Source organism: Semicossyphus pulcher, unplaced genomic scaffold, assembly GCF_022749685.1.
Source record: "Semicossyphus pulcher isolate SPU_LCO1_2020_fin unplaced genomic scaffold, fSemPul1.0.p SCAF_14, whole genome shotgun sequence".
NCBI lineage: Eukaryota > Metazoa > Chordata > Actinopteri > Labriformes > Labridae > Semicossyphus > Semicossyphus pulcher.
In genome coordinates, this window is record NW_027211648.1 from 23,868,544 (window position 1) to 23,884,018 (window position 15,475).

At 39.1% G+C, this 15,475-nt stretch overlaps 1 protein-coding gene across 1 annotated transcript; it reads right to left on the bottom strand.

Moving 5' to 3' along the window:
• Positions 1-3,638: 3,638 nt before the first annotated feature.
• calm1a (calmodulin 1a) lies at positions 3,639-14,184 on the bottom strand. Its single transcript, XM_069661142.1, has 6 exons — positions 14,052-14,184; positions 6,363-6,393; positions 6,093-6,236; positions 5,872-5,978; positions 5,065-5,200; positions 3,639-4,799 (listed from the first exon to the last, which is right to left on the bottom strand). The coding sequence occupies exons 1-6, from the start codon at positions 14,052-14,054 to the stop codon at positions 4,771-4,773; spliced, it is 450 nt and encodes a 149-aa protein (XP_069517243.1). The 5' UTR covers positions 14,055-14,184; the 3' UTR covers positions 3,639-4,770.
• Positions 14,185-15,475: the final 1,291 nt, after the last annotated feature.

Genomic DNA, 15,475 nt, shown 5'->3' on the forward strand with positions numbered 1-15,475 from the left:
TTATTTCACAGTTGCTATCAGGTGACACTAAACAAATCCAAAACATCAACATAGCCATGCTTTCAAATGTGTGGCTGTGAATTTTCAGATAATCCAATGGCTTTAACAGTTCTTATTTTTTGTTTAGTGGAATTTATTCTTTTCCTTCAGTTTTATTTTATTTTTTAAATCATTAGTGATTTTTTACTTGTTTTTCATTGTTCTTGTAATGGACTTTTTTCTGTTGTGATATTATACTTTTATAGTACTGCTTTAACAACAGAGGCTTCTCTGTTGTTCGTCTGTTTTCTACAGAACAGTAGAAGTAACAGGAGGAGGATGGGAGGAACTGAAATGTCACAAAGTTGACCTTTCAGCAACAAACAATAAATCAGAGGAGTAAGATTTTTTGCACTTTTGACTTTATTGTAAATCAAGTCTTTCTCCTCTTGTTTTTCCCTTTGCCTGGCCCTTTAACTCTGCTGTAGATTTTCCTCCAATAATGCATATTATTAATACTCAATGTTATTTAATGAGTAATATTCATACAGACTGTCAACAACGTGTTGGCAGTTAAACCTAATTGGCTGATTTGACCTGAAACTTGACAAGTGAGTGATTACAGTCAGTGTTCAACGTTGAAAAAATAAGGGAAATAAGAGGGAATATTGTGCATGTGCATTTTGCTTTCTTGCATAAAAAACGATCTCCAAAAATATTTAACTTTTGTATCTATATGCAGCAGCTAAAAAAATCAGCGACTGTTATGAGGCTTTTCATGAATGGGTGTACAATTGTGGAAGGGAATAGACAAAGAGGAAAGAAAGGAATAATAAATAACTGTCTTACACAATTTAATAGGATGTCCAACCCTAACACACACACACACACACACCTGCTCCCCCCTCCATTCTTCTGGCTGTCAGGTGAAAAACTTAAATATTTATGTGGTTGAGAGCTGGAGCCAGGAGTGGGGGATTGTGTGTCTGTGTTGGTCTGCATGTGTGTCTGTGTGTGTGCGTGAAGGATACACAAAGTGTGTAAATGTGTGGGAGATGAATTTGAGGCGAATGTGAGAAAGAATCTTCTGGATCAGAAACCGTGTTAATAACGTTGGAGTGGCAGCGCACTAATAGCAAGCAGTGAGCAGGAAGATATATTAATACACACTTCAGACAGTTACATAACTACAGCCACTCAGTGTGTGTGTGTGTGTGTGTGTGTGATACTGCTTCTTTTAATTGATGCACAATCACACTTTTAAGCTACATTTTTATGTTCAGGAGGGAGCGCCAGTGTAGTGAAGCCTTTACAGTCTCTGTTGGACCAAACTTCCACTGCCTTCAGCTGTTAAAAATCCAGAGTATCAGCTTGTGAATCAGAGGAAGGAGGAGAGGTTTTATTGGTTTTAAGATGCACTGTGAATCTCCGTTTTTCATTTTCTCTCTTTTCATCCCTCGCTCTCTTCCTCTCCCTCCAGTCCTGGGTTTCTATTATTGTCTTTCATCCTCTTCATCCCCCCCCCCCTTGTCTCCTCTCTTGCTCTCTCTTCTCAGACTCCCACAGTTTTCTGCTCCCTCTCTTTCACTTCCACCCACCCCATGCCTTGCTCTGTTGCCTAGCAACACCTCCTCATCTACAGACAGACAATCTTGTTGATCTGGAGAAAGTCCTTGTGGCATCCCCTCAAAACACACTAATTGTACCAAGAGATAAGTGAGGACATGTTGGTGTCAATGACGGTGACTGGCATGTTTTACAACTTCAGAGCTTGGATTTTGAATTAGTGCATGACTTTTCTTGCCACTCCTTGCATCTTGGCAATCATAAAAAATAATAATCTGATAACAGTTTAAAAAACGTATAGTTCAAATGACTTTTTATCATAAATCTTGGACTCCAAGCACATGGAGTGAGTTATAAGCAAACCAAAACAATAAAATTGAAGAATTATTTTGTGAATTCATCATGTTAGCAAAATAATCGTAATAACAGTTTTGTAACTTCATTTAAAGAGAAGTTTGTGTCATCATTACAGGTAAATTTGAGTCAGTGCATGGTACAAAACAAGGTTATAAACTTAAAATATGGATGGATCCACTGTGGATTCATGTTCATGGTCTTTGTAAAATATAACTAAGAGCACGATCTAGACCTGCTCTTAGATAACTTTTGTTATGATTTGGTGCTTTTTAAATAAAAATTGACATCATGCTGTATTGAAGAAGACGTATAAATCTACCTAACAGTAGTCCTTTTCTCTTCTGGTTCTATACAATTAGAATTTTTTTGTATCCAGTGAAGTCGCCCCCTACTGGTCATTAGAAAGAATGCATGTTTAAGGCACTTGCACATTGGCTTAACTTTGGAAATTGCAGGCTACATACAGTTCTATAAATATGCCAGAGATGTTGGGGCAAATTTTACCCTAAAAAGTTGAAATAGGTAATGTATGTACAGAGTAATTGTTATATTTTAAGTATTATTTCCTGACCTACTGTAAAAAGATGATGCTCAAGAGGTACTGTTTAGTCTATCAACTCTGAACTTGCAATCCACAACCAGAAACGTGCAGACCAGTTGTATAGACTAACTCCCATAAAATGCAGAGAACATGCAATTGAGTTTGAAACTAGGAATGACATTTCTATTCCTGAGAACTGGCCAAAGTAATAAAGAGCAGATTTGTTCTTTTAAATAAGTTATATTATTTCACTATTGCATATTTTCTTGAAAAATTACGTTTATCGGTCTGCGGTTGCTCTGGTTTGACCTCTCCTGTGCTCATCATCTTTATACTTAACCCCGAAATCAGAAAATTCTTAACAATTTTTGCAAATGATGGCCAGTATGATTCAGGTAAGACCATTATGTTTACCTGTGTATAACTTGAATCACTAATTTTATAAAGAAATGTTCATCCTCATGTGTGTACAAATTTCCTCCACACATGATCTACATTTTTTACAACATGAAAGACCCCAGACCATTCTCATTTTAAGCCTAGTAAGCTTACTTTTTGATTGGTCATTAATTAAAAAACATTATTAAAACATAACCCGTTGTAATTTAAGTGTTACATATAAATCTGAAGAACATTTTGGATGTATTTTTGGAGTCATCACGGTAATAGGTGGAGTCATTAGGTAAGAGGTGGCTCGTCTTAACACCGTTCCCCCTAATATTTAACTGTTCTTAGGAAGAAAAAGGAAAGGCAAGGTTAACAAGGCAAGGTTACTAGGCCTTACCATGGTGATATGTTGCGTAGAGTTTTTCTAAGGATTACTTTATCCCTGACCTTTCATTCCACACTCCCATCGCGTGCAGCCACTTAGCTTCTCTGCAAATAGTCACTCTATGAAAAACTACTGGCAACCAAGTCACTCACTTTCTGTTCCAGTGTTTTTGTTTAAGACCAGCGCACCAATCTGATTCTCTGATTACTAGATCTAGAGCTGCATGAGTTTGAACCTATCCCCCAACCTAAAATGTTATGTGGGCTTCAGTGCCTAACAGTGCTTACACTCAGAAAGACATCATATGTAAGAGCAGCACGGATGAGTCATTTTGAAGCATCACTTCCCCCACAGACTTCACTGAGAGAAAAACTCAAGTCTACTCATTTATAAGAAACAATCACAGAGAGAGCCAGCACAAGATTTTAGTTCATGGTATTTTATTGGAAAAACAAAATGTAAAGACTAGCATGTACAACTTGGAATGCAGATCAACTGAACTGAACAGAACAGTTGGACTGGGCCGGGCCTCGCCGCACCCACACACACACTTACACACGCAAACTCACACACAAACACAAGATAGAAATGCTGCAAAGCACCGACCCCGTCCCCATTAAACTGAAATCAACCCCCCTGGAGAATCTTGATACATACGCAATCTTTGAAGCAATATACTGTATTACCATCCACTAGCTTACAACTGACTTAAACATTTTTGCGGATTTTTTGGAATCCAACTCTGCTAAAACTGATACTTAGGATATTGCCCCAAAAATTTCTCAAATATATCATTACCTTGAAGCCCCCCCAACCCCTTCAAATAATGTAGGACACAGCCACAACCAAGGGGCTCAAATCTACACCCCACCCAGGCCTCACCCTCAAGAAAGGTAAACACACAAAGGATAAAGCGAATATCCTGACATGCCAGAAACACAGAATCTAAAATGAGTTCTTATTTATTCCATTTTAATATTTTTCTTAAAAATATCTGTCGTCACTGACTTCATTTAGGTAAGCAAACTGCAAGTTTCTGCTGGTTTACTCACTCCCATCCATCCGTCAACTAACCCCTCCCTCCTCTCTGTGGGTCCCAGGCCAACCTGAGGCCCAACAACAGCCTCCTGCCATTGGGCCCCCGACAGTAACCCATCTAAAGCTGCATGCATGAAGAACAGAAAGAAAGAAAACAGGAAGTCATAGAAGAAAGGCGATTGGCCAGCCCATAGACTCATCATGACATCAGGCAGATGGAACCAGGAAGCAGAGGAGCAGAGGCCAAACCAGCCAGCTGCAGAGAGGCTGCTCAGCTAATATGTTGAGATCTGATTGGGCAGCTCAGCGCTGGGGGGCAGGGAATACAAGCCAGTACATGCAGATTCATTAAGGATTTTCTTTTTGTCTTTTTGAGCTTGTTTATATGGACAGATTTTCAGTTTTCCAACATTCAGTTTAAGTTGTCTATACAGAACAGTATGAATAAATGTAGATTTTTGCAATAAGAGGTAAGTGAAACATTTGACTGATTCTTTGTCTTTACTGTGAGCCCAGTTCATTTGGCAGTCATCATCTGAACAAATTCTGTGGATGGGAAAAAAAACACAATAAAAAAACCATCAGAATGAGTTTTTATGAGTGTACTATAATGTAGTAAAAACATGAATTTGAAGCCAGAATCTGAGAAACTCTTTCAGAGGCACAAAATAATCAAAGAGCTTCTACCATCAATATTTGTCAGCTTACAAAATAAAGCCATTCTACGACATAAACCATTAAACTGAGAATATTACAACGTCAGTGTGCATAACTTTTGTAAAGTATCTAGACAGACTTCGCTCTGTTGTACCTTCATAGTTGACCTGGCCGTCTCCATCGATGTCTGCTTCTCTGATCATCTCGTCTACTTCCTCGTCTGTCAGCTTCTCTCCCAGGTTAGTCATCACATGACGCAGCTCTGCAGCGCTAATGTAACCGTTGCCATCCTGCTCAACACACATACAGCATCACAGTCAGTCACAAACAGCCCACAATGGAGGCAGTCTTCATCAAGTTTCTCCCCTTTTTACACAGACTGTTCAAGGCAGGACTGTTGCCGTTAATCCACTTCACCTCTCTTTGTAGAGAGACAAGGACACGGAATGGTGGGGCGATGTTTTCCAAAGTTAACCCAGCAGTGGAGAAAGCAATAGGGTCGAATCTGCTTAAGTGTTAATTCGGGAAATGCCAAGATGTAACAGGACTGTAATGTTTTGAGGACTTTTAATTGTGCGTCATTCCAGCAGTTACCAGCTTAGCTAGCAAGCAGAAATGTCTCTGAATTGAGACAACAGAGGTTTGGGAGCAGTTAAATCCCACTGGGGCAGAAGTTTGCTGTTTTGTTTGGTTCAGTGTAAAAAGGCCAAAGCAGTCTATTGACGGTCCTTTTTTAGGTGTTATTGCATCTCTGTATAAAAAGGCTATAGTAAGGTCTAAATGATGCAAGAAGCCCCCTCAATAGCGGTCAGCTTTGGCTTGGGGAAAACTAATTTCAGATTAATCAGTATTTGTTTTAATGCTCAACGGCTAATGAGAAAACCCTCTACATCATGAGAGAAATTTTTTCTAATCGCTTCATTTTTTACATCAGAGAACAAACGCAGGCACACAGGCTTACCTTATCAAAGACCCTGAATGCCTCTCTGATCTCCTCCTCGCTGTCAGTGTCCTTCATCTTCCTTGCCATCATAGTCAGGAACTCAGGGAAGTCAATGGTCCCGTTGCCTGTGGGAGAGGAGACATCACTTATTAATACAATCAGTCAACATTGTTAATAGAGCTCTGCAAACACGGCTTTAACAAAATCCCTTCCCCTGTGTTGAGATTGAATTAGCGTACCATCTGCGTCCACCTCGTTGATCATATCCTGGAGTTCGGCCTCAGTTGGGTTTTGACCCAGTGACCTCATGACGGTGCCCAGCTCCTTAGTGGTGATGGTCCCATCTCCGTCCTTATCAAACAGGGAGAAAGCCTCCTTGAACTCTGGACAGGTGCAGGAGAGAAGAGGATATTTTAGCGACAGCACTGTGTAATGATGTATGGATCTATACAGAGATTGTTTGTTTATTGCTAAAACTGAAAAAGTAAGGTTTTCATATTTTACTTTACCTGCAATCTGCTCTTCTGTTAGTTGGTCAGCCTAAAAATCCAAAAAAGAAAATAGACAGGAAAAAGAGAAAAATTAATGGACTTCTTAAACACTAAATTAGCTTAATGGGTTAGATTAAGACTGGGACAAGAAAAGTGACAGGTTTTAATAAACTCAGTCCTGGAACAAAGCATTACTATTATTAATTTATTAATTTCCACAACAATAAAATGAGAGAAAGTGAGCCAACACTAAAAGAAGATATGCTGCAGGGACGCTCCATTAAAAAGTGTCAAGTACAGGGAGCAGAGACATTGAATCATTTAAGACCAGTCACTGATTTGAACTACACTTTCCGCCACCGTTTCTGAAATGGGGGTACTACTGCGGTTAGGTTTACTGAGGAAAAGTGCCAGAGATATCAGATTTTGTTTTCAATGTATATTTACAAATTATTAGCAATTCAAAATTCCTCAAATAATTATTAAAGTTTAATAAGTTAATGCAACCTTGAGGAACTTTCAGTTTGTGTTGATTCTGGCTCCCCCTGTGGACAAAGCCATACCTCTTATCTCTTTGCTTATTTTGTCCTATATGTGCTTAGGTGTTGGTTTTTGACAGAAAATATTATGGTGCTTACTTTAACAGTCATGTGTGTCACTCACTTTAAATTTTTGCCTGGGCAAATGTAAACGTGCAGTTCATCACTTCGTATATAGAAATAATCAATCTTGTCTCTGATGGTCTGGTTTGCTTTAGTAGCTCATATAGAGTAATCAGAATTATTTTGAGTGTTTCATAACCAGTGAAAAACTCCTCACAGGAGCTTTAAATAAAAAGTAAAATTAAAAAAAAGCAAAAATAACAAATGTTGAAATCTTGTGGTTGAATAAACTACATGTAATAAAAACGTTTAACGCTGTAGTTTACTGCAGTAAACTGTCAACTGTCTCAAAAAACTTGATGTGCAATCATGATTGTGTGCTACCTTGTTCTCATTTGTGCAAAGCCTGTCCCAATACTGAACAATTGAAAAATAAGGACATGGATTCTTGGTTTAACCACGGTAACAGTACAGCTGAAAAGCAGAGAAAGAACTGAAAACAAAGCAAAAACAAAGCCTGCAAAATACCGCCATTATTAGGAAAATCACCTTTTAAATCTAGTTTTAAACCCTTCAAAAGGCTTTGTCTTTTTTTAAGAGGCCAACCATTGCATGAAGCATCTCATGAAGCGTTTGTTATGTAACAAGGTTGTGGTTTAGTAAATGGCACACTGAAGGCACAACACTGCATCATAACTCTTTATACAGGCTTTTTTTCTAGAAATGTTTTGTGCTGGTCATGGGGTACTGGCTGAAAACATATTTCAAAAGGGGTACAATATTGAAAAAAATTGTGAACAATTTGCTTCAGGCAATACAAGTTGCAAGTCGTGAAACAATCAGGTACAGTTACATTTATCATTTTAACTCCTTGGACCTACTGACCTTGCACACTTTGACTAATATCTTGTCACAGTTCGTTCATTTCGAGTAAGAAACACATTCAAATACCACCTCAGAAAAAAAAAAAAGACGGTAAGAGTTCTTGGCTATAAACAAGCTATACTTTAACAACAATTAACCTACTTGTTTGAAGCTCAAACTACTCTATTCGTTTCACTGTGTGTGAAGTGTGCATCTGAGTATAACCTTTATGTCATCAAAGTGGATATCTGTGAGGTCTGCCACCAGCTTCACTGCTTTTGGTTCAGGCTTTTTCGCCTGTCCACCTCTGCCTCCAACTCCTCGTCCTCCTCCATCTAGCCTTAAACCACCACCGGTTCTGCGCTGCTTCAGATCCACACCTCTTCCTCCTGAGCCTCCCCCAGTTACTCCTGCTTTCATGCCGAGGCCATCAACCGCCCCCCGCACCATCACCAAGCCTTCAGCCAGACACTCTGCTCGCTTGCTGATTTGGGCACCCTGTTTTTTAACCTCAGCCAGCTCACTCTTGGTTCTCTGCAGGCAATTCCTCAAGTCCTGCATCTCTCTGACCAGACTGTCCATGCGGCTTGACGATGTGTCCATCAGCATCTGCAGGAAGGCTCTGTAGCTCCTCTCCTGCTGCTGGAGAAGCTCAGTGTAGCAATGCTGTTGTTCGTCAAGTAGGTCGTAGACTGTGGACAGGCTCACCAGCTCATCCTCAGGGGGATACAGAGCGACTTTCTTAGGCAGCATGATGAGCGAATTATAGCAGGAAGGGCAGGAATGCTGTCTGAGGGTGGGAGGAATAGGTGGATGAAAAAAATGATAGCCAGACATCTACCAGTTTCTCCTGATTTGTAAAAAGGATGGAAAGAGGGTATGTGGGACAACAGATTTTGGCATCTCCAAATAGTTACTTAATCGATGGATGAGGGAAACTTGAGTTGAGTCGTAATTTGGCAAAGCAGATGTTTAAAGTCCTCCTGGATTGGTAGATAGTAAGAAAGGGGATCGAATGACTGGATAATTGCAGGACTTGTCTTTCGATCAGTCCACAGTGAGTAAATGGCTGGATAGATGACAGAAGTTTTCAAACCCTTCTGGAGTGGTAGAGGGCAGTGGATTGGCACCAACCTGACCGCCGATGTCTCTCTCTCTCTCTCGAAGCTGCTCCTTCTGTTGATGTTTTCCAGGTTACATGTCCAACCGTTTGTTTGTCCCTCAATATATTTCTCAGCGGTTATACACGCCTATTTGCTCAACTGTTTACTCTCTCTGTGTCCTGATGTCTTGCAATGCTGTGAGTGTACATGGTCAAATGCTGTCCTTCCGTAACTGCGTCTGATTCAAGCTGGGCGAGACTTTGGAGGACCCTGCACCCTATGCCTCCATGTCAGTGTGTGTGTTTTTAAGCCTAGGCAGGTCTGTGAAGGCTTAGCTGTCAGATGTACAGTAAAGATGGACACACAGATGAAGTGACCACCTCCTGCAGTATTTCAACAGATGAAGAGCCTTCAACACATTGACAGTGAGAAAGAGAATGTGGGTGTGTGTGTGTAGAGGCCAGGAGGCCACGCCAGAGGAGGTCACTCGAATGTGTGAGGAAAATTAATTTAAGGTGTGTGAGAGTAACAGTGTCCAGACTTGGGGGGGGGGGGGGGGGGGTCACAGGGGTTTTGTGTGTGTGTGTGTCTTTATACACACGTTAGCTCGTTGCCTGTCATCTCACCGCTACAGTTGCAGCTCCTAGGGAGGATCAGTTGGCTGGTCATTTGACCCCCAAGACAGCATCATGGGTCACACCAAATGACCCCCTCTGACAATGGTCCCTATCCACAGAGTTTCAACAGTCTCTATGAGTGACTCACTTATTTCCCCAGGAATTAGTCAAAATTCCTGAGTAAAGGTTTGTTTTAAGAATATATGTCAAAATGAAAGATTGCCCTTCTCATAACACATATTTAAGACTGTCATCAATAATGGTACGTCTTTTAATGTGCAAGAGGCCTTTATAACCAGAGGTTTGAGGGATGAAATGTGTCCTCTGGTCTGTGGAAATACTAATTGGTTATTTGAATGTGTATTTTTTAATATTTTTTTTATTACAGTTGTCTTTCATTTAACAAATAATGTACATGGCCCATATTGGATCACTTGCACCTACAATAGCATCCACCATAATACATTAAGCTGGCTGCTCTACAATCGTAAAAATAGGCCATTCCTTTATTCATATTTTCAAGTGAGGCGTATGTGGCCCTTTTACAAGCGTTATGGCTGATTTACAATGGTTAAACGTTAGACCTATACACAACAATTTAAATGTATCAATTAAAGTGTATAGATACATATAATAATAGGCACTTTTTTTTATGTTGTGACATTTGACAAAACTTGAAATTAAAGAAAGATTTCATAAAGCATAAAGGTACTAAGTTATCCTTACTATATTTTGCGTTTGTGTGACCTTGAGAACAGAAATAATTTGAGGGAGGAGTGGTGAGAATAATGGTCTAAAATTAAAGGTTTAATTTAAAAAGCATGAGCACTTTCAAGTAATAATAATAATGACGCTTTCTCTATTCGGCTCATGATAATGAGAGCGATGACGTGCGTGTGTGTGTGTGCGCGTACTAGCAATGGTTAACAAGCTGCTAACCCCTCTAATACCCTGGCCAAATTCCTCTCAAGCCGATGTGATGCCTGGCAATACAAACTATGTTCCTGTCAGATGTGTACAAGTGTAGCAAGAAGGTCATTTCATTTACTTTTACAAAAACCCAATGTAAACCCAAATAAGTATATAAGTATATTGATTCCATCACACAATTTTTTTTTAAATCAGCGTTTAACAGTTCCAAGTGTGGTTATTTATGGTTATGACCTGTTTTATATCTTTATAATTTATAAATAAACATAGTGGCAATGCAGAGGGAAAACTGATGGGTAAAATTGTACACATTCACTTAGTCCAGTTACACTGTAGTAATCAAAGCGGACTGTGCAAACACTACAGTGTCTGTTTTGTTTCCAGAATATAAGTCTGCTGTTAAAAACATTCCCATAGATTAAAAGGAAATATGATAACTGCAACAGAGATGTCTCATTCCAACTTCCTACTTTAATACTTTGTCAGCCAAGCAGCTATAACAACCACACACAAACTGTAACTATAGTGACTAATCCAACAGGTAACTACAGAAATCAATACTACAGAAGCATGATACATCAATTTTAAATCAATAAAAAAGGGAGCTGGGTCAATTTAATGACTTAGCCTAGACACAGGAGTGTTATACAATAGAAGTCGATAATGATACATTTTGGGCCACTTTTACTCAATACGGACAGTTCAAACGGCCTATCACAAAGCTACAACAAACACTACAAAAAACAGTCAGTCTGCAAATTTAGCTTGCATGCCAGAGATTAAACATATATTTTTCTTACTGTTTTAGGTGATATCACAATAACACTAAATACTAATAACTAATTATGGTCGTTTTAAACTGTATAATTTTAACAAATTAAGTATTTTATTCTCTAGATGTCTGGAAGTGAAAAGGGAATCAAGCTGAGCTAATGTCAGCCTAATCTTAACCAGCAGTCATAAATAATAAAAATTAGCATGATCATGTATTTTTTTTTTTTTTTGCCCAGTCTAATTTTAAAACTAAACAGTATATGAAGAATACAGTTTTAAAGCTAATCAAACTGACTTTGGTTGAGGTAACCAAAAAATAAGCTACAATAAATAAGGTTCTCCTCACAAAGTAATGCGTGTCTTGTTACAAATGGCCTGGCATATCCCAACAAACTTAAACTGTTTTACACACTACTGAGACAAAGAACAAACATTAAAACTTAAACAACTCCAGCTATTCTAGAGTGTAAAAAACCTGCATATGATTCAGTCATGTTATTCCACTGGTTTTGGAAAAGGAACCTGCTGGGTTTTATTAAAGAAATCAAACAAAAAACATTCCCCACCTGGATTGCAGATTACATTGCTTTACTGTGGTTTTTGAGCTGCCTGGACAAACGTATTCATAAAGGTAAAAAAGTTGAATGAGTAACCGTTAACACTTAACGTTCAAATTGTATGCCATGTTGAATACAAATTAGAAAAGGAGGACAGGTCATCAGAGCTGTTAGCGTCGTAATATGTGCATCACGTGAAATAGGGAGCACACACAAGAAGGTTAAAGAAACAACACACTTGATTTTTAGCTGCCAACAATGCTCCAACCGGTTGCAATACACCATAAAAAAAAAAGATGTTATTTCCTCCAACACAAAGGCACAACAGCCATATTTGATTGAGAGAACCTTGTGTATACTGCACAACATGGCAGTAACTAACAGCAGTATTCAAATTTGAGCATTAGACACAACCCATTTTGTTATTGTAAGGCTTTTGTGCAAGGAGGATGTGTCAAGAAATACTTCTGAGTTCATGGCGATTTCAGAATTAACCAAAATTTAATTGAGATGTGATCCAGAAAATAATCAACTACAAACTTATGAACTCATGAAGTTTACTGAAGTAAAGTACTTTGCTTGCATAATGAAAGAGGCTGCACCCTACAATGTGTAAAGCTGTTCACATCTATCAAATTGAAGACAGATATTTTGGAAAAATTGTTTTGTTATAATCCAGTTTTCAGAGCAGTGTTTGTGAGTGAATGTTAGCCGCTACCTCCACAAGCTATAAACTACATACTATGACTGGTATATGATGCTTCCACTCCCTAGGGACGGTTCCAGGGACAAACCAGATTCGGTAACATGGCTGGGAGTAGGCAGCTAAATGTCTAGAAGCATTTCTGCTCTAATCGTTTATAGGAGCCAAAAGAAATGCTCTTAAATAGATAGGGCAGGCCAGACGTTTATAAGAAATTCCTTCTAATATTAAACAGAATCCATTAATGTGATCTATTTTTTAATTACATGTTTAAATAACAGGTTGAAGTGTACTTTAAACATGTGCTTTAATCTGTGGCATATGGCTGAAATTTGACTATATCGTTAAAACTATATGAAAATGTCTATTGTATGTGTTTTGCTATATTGTCTCTATCGTCATGTCACAAAACCAGCAGCTGAACTGCTTCACGGCAATTTTTTACACCATTTTGACAATGCTTTACGTTAAGGCGCAGAAAAGGACTCAGGCTCAGCCCGAGCGAAAATAGAAACTCTGTACTTTTTAATTATTTAATTCACAAAGGATTATCCAAAAATAGGCTTTACCATATGATTATTTCATATAGACTAATTATTTGTTAAATTACCAGAAAACATAATATATCGTGATAGATATCGTAGAGATATGAACACTCATATTGGGATATAGGATTTTGGCCACATCGCCCAGCCCTACTGTGGCATAGTGACATGTACAGGTGATCACCATATTCTGTGACCTAATTAGGACTGTCAGTTGTTAGCACTGCAGTTTTTACAATGGTTTCATGTTGTACTTTGATAGCCGTTATCTATAATAGTTAAAGGAAATATGTTGACGTGTAAAATTTCGATTCGAAGGGCTGCGATATAACTAGCTGTAGTTATAGTAGCATAAACTATTGACCAGAAGTGTAGATTTTTCTGTAAAACCACCAAAACCTCACTCATCCGTCTTTTTAGTGGCCAACTGTCCTACTCTGTGAGTCAGACATTAGATCGGTCTCGATCAAAAATATGAAGACATTCATTACAAACAATTGGCATCACTCCCTTCAGAAACAAACGTTACTACTTTTCGAACAAAACGCTTATATGAATGATGTTACCGCAATCAGATGCTGGAGAATACGTCGTTGAGGATGTGACAGTAGCTGTGATGCTAACATTGGCAGTAAGCACAGCCACAACTACTGCCAATATAGCCACCTGTAACAAGCAGCACACTTTACAGCAGGATTTAACCACCGTTATAATTTCATTGGCGGGTTCTAGCTTAAGTAAAGGTGACAGGAAAAGCTACTCCCTCGCAGTCAAGATGCTCCGTCTACCCGTCACTGTGTTACACGATAGCCAGGAGGCTAACGGGAGCTAGCTCAACGGTACAACTGAGTTCGTTCTACTCGCGCGCACTGCAATGGAGGCAACAGGATATTTCAACTAAACGACTAACAGAGAGAAGCTTAAGCGCCCGAAGCCGGCTTCCAGTCAACCCACCACAATTTCAAATTATACACATCACAAACAAAGGTTAAAAAAATGTTAAAATACTCACCATATCTGTTTGATTTGGAAACGCTGGTCTGCTAACGCTACAGGGAGAGAGGAAATGGACGGCTGCCACTGAACAAGGGTTGCAGGAGGCGGGCAGGCAAGACGAACCACTGCTCTACGGCTCACTGTATTCCTCCGCACTGTGGGGATATGCGCTCAGTCGATGAGGCATACTCTCTCTTTTACTCTCTTGCATACACGCACACACGCACGCCGTTTGTGTTGGTGTGCGCGAATTTGTTTCTATAGGCTTGTCAAGTTTCACACAGGGAATTGACTCTCAACTCATCCGGTTTACTGATTTTTAAGAGAGGTATTGGTACAATGAGACGTATGAGGTAAAAGTGCTTGCATACAAGCATCCTGTATCCTAAAGTCTTTTTTAGGGCCCTGGGGCAAAGAATTTGATGCCAGGCCCTATCAACTAATACACCTTCTGAAGACCTCTTAGCAGTTTGTATGTACTTCCAGGTTTTTGAATTCCAAGTTTGATAGAACTGCAATTCTAGTAGGAACATGCACACAATAGCAAAGCTGTTCATTTAAGAATTTGACATGTTCCTCTTCAAGACATGGCCAAAAATATGATGATAATGCAGGACCGGCCTCAGCTGATATTAAACTTTCCCTTACATATTTGCAGACACAACAAGCAGTAAACCTGGGACCCCATGGAACCAACTTAATTTATCATTTTAAATTAAAAAATAACTTTATTGGCATTAACGCTTTCTGGATCTATTTTGCCAAAGCATCAAAGACCATGATCCAAAATCCCCTGTTGGGAATCACAAACACAAAAACTAGATTGGAGTTAATTGAATGAACCTGTGGGAGTTTAGGACCTGATTATGACCACAAATCAAACATCCATTCTAACTATTATTGGAGAATAACAATAATGGTTATGTAGCTTCACATGAGGGCTAAAGATTGATGATACCCCAATGGACAAAAAATTTCATTTTATATTGATCTTGAGGACTAGGAAGAATAGGCAAACTGATTTCTTATTAGTCACATTAAGGGTGTCAAGACACATCTAATAGTGGTAGGATGTTTATTTAATGGACATCAAATGTTTGTCACTTGTCAGACTGCAGCAAGGTATGACGTGACAGAGCCAAGATGCTTGTTTATGTTGAAAGACAGTCAGCCAAATCTGTGGCGATTTATCAGTTCTGCAGTTATGATCTAGGACAGTCAAAAAAAAGTATTGCGCGTTCACAATTTTCTATTGAGTGCCAGAAACCTGTGATTTATGCTGAGGTGCTTATAAGTCAGATTTTCCCTTTGGGAGTCTGTCACATACACTCTCCAGTTAGACACTAATTGCATTACCCTCTTTGCTGCCACATGTGCCATCCACCTGGCACCAATCATAAAATCAGCTGTCACTTGGCCAATTGGCTGCTGTTACATCTG